Genomic DNA, 5,987 nt, shown 5'->3' with positions numbered 1-5,987 from the left:
CTAGAAGATGGAAATAGAGATTGAAGAGATACTGATTTAATTAATTAATTGATTGAATTAATTAATTTAGCATGTTTTTGCACTTTAACTTGGATTTTCAATTTAATCTTTGCATGAGATTTATTCAAATATTGAATTTATTTTAAATTCAATTTAATATTTGAATATATTTAGAACTTGACTTTGATTTTCGGTTTGATTTTTGAAATCATGCACATGTATTTGAAATTAGAAGAATTATGAAATTAAATGAAATTAGAATTTGGAGATTTGGAATTTGAATTAGAGGAAATAATTAGTTAATTAAATAATTTAAAGAAACTATTTAATTATTTAGAAATGAAATTTAATTAAATAATAAAGATTATTAAATTAAAGGATTAAATCATAATTAATTAAATAATAAATATTTAATTAATATTTAGGAAAGGGTTAATGATTAAATGATGAGATAAAAATTGAAAATGGATTTTTTTTTAAGCAAGTGTTATCAAGGTGGGGATAGCACCCTATATTAATCAAAAAAATATTACATAGTATATTCGACTGACTCAACCTGCCTACCAACTCAACGAAACCGAACAAAACAAAACACTACCAGATTACAAAAGCCTTAAAATGGTGGCCAACCGCACTCCAATAGTCGCCACCTTATCAATACCGGCTTCCGAAAGCCAACCATCTTCGTTTTGCATCATCCTCCTAAATGGGCCCATGTCTACATTTGTGACCCCAACCCGAAAGAATTCCCACGCTTCTGCTATAAACTCCTCCTTCCTGATCCTGAGAGCAACCGTGGCTAACTGGGCTTCGTCCTCTTCATCTGAGCACTCCACATCTGATAGGGTAACAATGGGGTTGAAATAGGGACCTAGTATATTGGCCCACTCCTCTACCACCTCCAGAACCGCACCACCCATGACCTCCACAACTTCTTCCCTCACAAATCCTACCATTTTTTGAACACATTCCTCCTTCGATGACAGGACGTCAACCATTAAGTACATAATAATTTCATAAATATACCCATCACATCAGTGCCTCTCCTCACTGTACGCATCCTCTAGCAAACCTTGAATGACAATTTGACCTTCTGTATCAATATCAAAGAGACGTTCACAATGATCTTCCAAAGTCTCTTCATGACAAAGACAACTAAGGTTGAACCAATATACCATTTTATCTTCTGATAGATGCTTGCTCCGACCAGTCTGAACCTTGCATAAATAGGCCTAAAACATCTAGAATCATCCATCTTGCGCTCCAATCCCGCCTTCTCTATTTCCCACCATGTCCTTAAAAATCAGGTGCAGTCCAATCTAAAGAAGCCGTAGCACTAGCTATCCAACCCGCGTGAATAAAAACTGATAAGAGAGTACCTCTCTTATCCTAAAAAACAAATTTTATAATAATACTTCACCCTATACCCGTCCTTGAGAAATGAGCTCTGTCTTTGTTCAGGATATTCTGAAGATATCTGTTCCCAACATCTGTTGTCAACATGACTGTTGGTAAAGTCTCGGCAATGCCTCGGTTAGCTAGAAAATCCGCCACTTGATTGCCCTCACGGAAGATGTGGTGAAATTGGCAATCCATCAACTTTTGAAGCAAACAGTTTATCCTCAGGATCCATGCATCTAACCGCCAAAATCCTTTTTTGATAATCCCGCTTAGGATGACTTGAGAATCACCCTCTATCATCACCTTCGAAACTCCATTAGATGAGGCCCATTTCAAACCTTCCTCTAAATCAGTGATTTCCTCTACATTATTAGTAGCAATTCCCACAGGACCACATATTGCCCCTACTAGGATACCTTTATCGTCTCTAACTACGCACCAAACCCAAATAATCCAGGATTTCCTCGACTAGCTCCATTGAAATTCAATTTTTTCCACTTAACTTTCTTCCGTTCAACTGATTTTACACCTTGAAAGTGACTATTGCTCTGCTTCAAATACCATACTTGCTCCATCTCCATATCCCATTTAGAATAATATTTAAATCTTCTCCCGTGCATCTTACCATTAATAGTTTCTTCTATTGTCGCTTGGATTCTGTTAATAAGAAGAGGAACCTCCAACTCTTCCTCCCTGAAAATCCTTCTGTTTCTCTCTTTCCACACATGTCAGGTGACCATAGATGGGCCAACAATCCACAGACTCTCCCATTTTGAGGTCTTGCCACCCGTCGACCAAGCAAAAATAAAGTCTTTGAAAGTACTATTGTGCACCATATGGTTCTAAAGCTTCATCAATAGCCAATCCCAACACTGCCTTGTATAAAAACAACCGTACAATAAATGTTCTACGATTTCTTCCTCTTGTTTAAAGAAGTAACATCTGTTGGGCCCCGCAATACCTATTGTTTTAAGTTTGTCGCATGTAAGAATCCTTCCATGCAATGCAATCCATAGGAGGGCACCAGTTTTAGGCAACACCCTTTTGTCCCAACATAGAATGGCAGGCCATTTGCAATCCTTCTGCCTCTTTCTTTGCAATTCGTATCCCAAACTCACCTTATATTTACCTGATTTGGCAGCATTCCAAACAAGAGAATAATTTTCATTCATAATGAAAGTCTTCATGCTTTTAAGTATATCAACCAACTTCAGATTGTGATCGCTTTGCCAATCTCCAGCCCTTTTCCACGAGATAGGAGAATTTGGAGAGAAATTCACATCAACATAATCTGCCACATAAACTCCCATGACTGCCTCAATTTGATTGATCCAATCTTGATCCTCAATCACATCTGCCAACGCTTCCTCTCCAATCCAAGAATCCCTCCAAAACTTTGCTTTGCGCCCATTACCATTCCTCCATGTGAGATGATCTGTTAAGATCTTCCTGCTTTCCCAAATGAATTTCCATATCGGTGAACCTCCAATCAAGTTGGCCAGTGTAAATATTCTCTCTAGCTCATTCGAGTCCAAATATCTGGTAGCCATCAACTTGCACCAGCCTTTATGGGGAAAATTATACATTTTCCAAGCAAGTTTGGCACCAAGTGCCAAGTTCTGGAAATTCATTTTCCTAATACCTGCCCCACCTTCCTCCTTAAGCATGCAGGCAGTTTCCCAATTGATTAAAGGGATCTTTTTTTCCTCTTTCAAACCTTCCCAAATAAACTTTTTGAGCATTCCATCTAATTTCAATGAAGCCTTGCAAGACAATTTGTAGCAAGACATGTAATAGACAGGAACTGCAAATAAAACAGATTTTATCATCTGTATTTGTCCTACCTGCGAAAGCCATTTATTTTTCCATGACGCAGATTTGGCTTTGCACTTATTGACAACCTCTTCCCACATTTTGTTGTCCAATTTTCCCACGAAAAATGAAACCCCAAGATATTTAATAGAAAAACTGCCTTGTCCAAATTGCAACAATCCCTCTATCTTCAACTGAGACCTCTTATTTGTGTTGAGGAAGTATATCTTCGATTTTTGCTTGTTCATGCACTAGCCAAAATCCTTTTCATAATATTCTAACACATTCTTAATAACGTGTGCTTCTCTCTCTGTAGCTTCGCCAAACAGAATAGTATCATCCGCAAATTGCGAATGAGAGACCGGATCCAAACTTCCATGAATTGAAAAACCTTTCCAATGGCCTCACCCAACCTTGCTTTTTATTTGCCTATCGAGCACTTCTACTGTAAGTACAAACAAAAAGGGCGATAGAGGGTCTCCTTGCTGAAGCCCGTTAGTAGCTTGGAAAAGCCGCTCACATAACCATTAACAATAATTAATTGAAAAATTTACAGATGAAATACAATGTTCAATACATTTCAACCATATTTTTTCAAAACCAAATTTCCTAAGTACCTCAATTAGGAAGCTCCACGTAACTCGATCATAAGCCTTAGACACATCTAATTTAATAATCATACCTTTGAATTTGGAAGTATGCATAGAATGGATAGTTTCTGCTGCCATGATTATGCTATCCATGATTTTGTGGCTCAGAGTGAATCCATGTTGTTCAGGCAAAATTATCTTCATGAGGATGGGTTTTAGCCTATTCACCATAGCCTTGGATAGAATTTTGTAAATAGAGTTACATAAAGAAATGGGCCTAAAATCCACAATGGATGAACAATCCTTCTTCTTAGGGATCAGAGCAATGTTGGTATGATTAATTTCCTTCACAAATATCCCCTTTTTTCTAAAATCTTCCATGATTCTGAGAATGTCATTACCCAAAAACCCCCAACATTTTTGAAAAAAATCCACGGTGAACCCATCTGGGCCAGGAGCTTTGTTTGGATGCAAGTCAAAAACAACCTTTTTGACCTCCTCTATAGTGAATGGACAACATAATAATTTGTTGTCCTCATCCGAGATCTCCTTGTAGATAATATTCGTCATCATATGAGGTTGTGGTGGTTTGTGCCCATTAACATCGCCAAGCAAATCCTTGAAAAAGTTCACCGCTACCTCCTCAATAGCTTCAGGAGAAGAATGTCACTTGCCTTCCTGATCCATGATTGAGTCTATTATGTTCCTACTCCTATTAGTCTTTACTGAGGCATGGAAGAATTTAGTGTTTGCATCACCTTCTTTAATCCATAGCTCTCTGGATTTGTCGCACCAATATATTTCTTCTCTAAGAAGTATCTCTACCAATTCCTTCTTGAGAGCAATTAATTTGTGATACGCATCATTAGACATCCCGGAAGTGATAGTGGCATAATTTAATCGAGATAGTTCTTCCTCAACTCGATCTCTTTTTGTAAATATGTTTTAAAAAGTATCTTTGTTCCAAACTTTAATCTTCTCCTTTAAGAATTTCAGTCTTTTCACAAAACTATAACTCGGGGTTCCCCTGAATATATTACTCTTTTTCCACCATTGCTTGAGATGTGAAATGAACTCACCATCTCTCCACCACATGCTCAAAAATTTGAAATTGTTGCTTCCTTTAGATGGAGACTCATTCAACTTAATCTCCACAGGAAAATGATCCGATAGAGATATTGGAAGAATGGATGCCTCTACCTAAAAAGATGACTCCATCTAGAATTCTCCAATGAGATGCCTGTCCAATATTTTTGAAATGTGTGCAAAATTGGCCCTTCTATTACTCCATGTGAATAGACCGTTCTTCGGGACAACATCCATCAAATGATTCTGTGCAATAAAATTAAAATCGCGGAAATCTTCTATGACCTTATTTGACATTCTCAAACCTCCCTTCTTCTCATATAAATCAAGGAATGTGTTAAAATCACCTACCACAGCTATCCTATCACTCCTCAGATCGATAATTTTGTTTGAAAGGACATATCAAACATGAGACTTATCTAAAGTTTTTGTAGACCCATAAACATTTATTAGAGGAAATTCCAAATTCTCCTTCAAATTGTAAATAGTACAAATCATCTAGTATTCATCTTTCTCTAATAACGTAACTTTGACCAAAGAAGGATTCCATAAAATGCCAAGTCTGCAGCGGCTCCATTGGCTTCCTGAAAAACACCCTCCCAAACTTTACAAGACTTAATGAAACAATTCACATTCTTTGAACTAAGCTTTGTTTCCTGGATGTCAATGATATCACAACTACATCTACAAAACGCTCGTTTCACCAAGCATCTTTTGTCAGGGGTCGAGAGACCCCTGACATTCCATGTAGTAATCTTCATCTCTTACCAAGGGAGAGCCCTTCTCCCTTAGCTTTCCTCATGAAATCGAATACACTAACAATTCCCTTCTCTTTTGCGTTGTCTTCTCTTTTTTGACAGTTGCTTCGCCTGCCTCTGAATCCTTTAGCTTTACCAAGTAAAACATTAGCCGACTGACTAATACATCTCGGATCTACATTCTCCAAAGAATCCTCTTGAAACATTTCCTCCTCAAAGTCCTTATCAAATGCAAATTTTGTGTCAGATAACCCTTAACATGAATTATTGATTCTAGGGGTTAAAGGATCTTCTCCCCCCACCTTGGTTTCACATACTTCCTGCCTGGAAGTCTCCCCTC

The 5,987-nt window shown here is 37.5% G+C and overlaps 1 protein-coding gene across 1 annotated transcript; it reads right to left on the bottom strand.

Annotated features, from left to right (window-relative positions):
- Window positions 1-1,034: 1,034 nt before the first annotated feature.
- Window positions 1,035-3,314, bottom strand: LOC131031288 (uncharacterized). The gene is made up of 3 exons (XM_057962368.2): window positions 2,363-3,314; window positions 1,428-1,832; window positions 1,035-1,138 (listed from the first exon to the last, which is right to left on the bottom strand). The coding sequence occupies exons 1-3, from the start codon at window positions 3,312-3,314 to the stop codon at window positions 1,035-1,037; spliced, it is 1,461 nt and encodes a 486-aa protein (XP_057818351.2).
- Window positions 3,315-5,987: the final 2,673 nt, after the last annotated feature.

This window comes from Cryptomeria japonica, chromosome 8 (assembly GCF_030272615.1).
Source record: "Cryptomeria japonica chromosome 8, Sugi_1.0, whole genome shotgun sequence".
NCBI lineage: Eukaryota > Viridiplantae > Streptophyta > Pinopsida > Cupressales > Cupressaceae > Cryptomeria > Cryptomeria japonica.
Note: the sequence above shows the minus strand (reverse complement) of the source record. Positions and strands in the feature narration are given on the sequence as shown.

Coding starts and splice junctions, on each gene's coding strand:
- LOC131031288 (XM_057962368.2), bottom strand. CDS start 3,314: ATGTGGGAAGAGGTTGTCAATAAGTGCAAAGCCAAATCTGCGTCATGG. Junction 1,833..2,362: donor CGACAAACTTAAAACAATAG/GTATTGCGGGGC, acceptor TTTGGTGCGTAG/TTAGAGACGATAAAGGTATC. Junction 1,139..1,427: donor AGCTCATTTCTCAAGGACGG/GTATAGGGTGAA, acceptor TTTGTCATGAAG/AGACTTTGGAAGATCATTGT.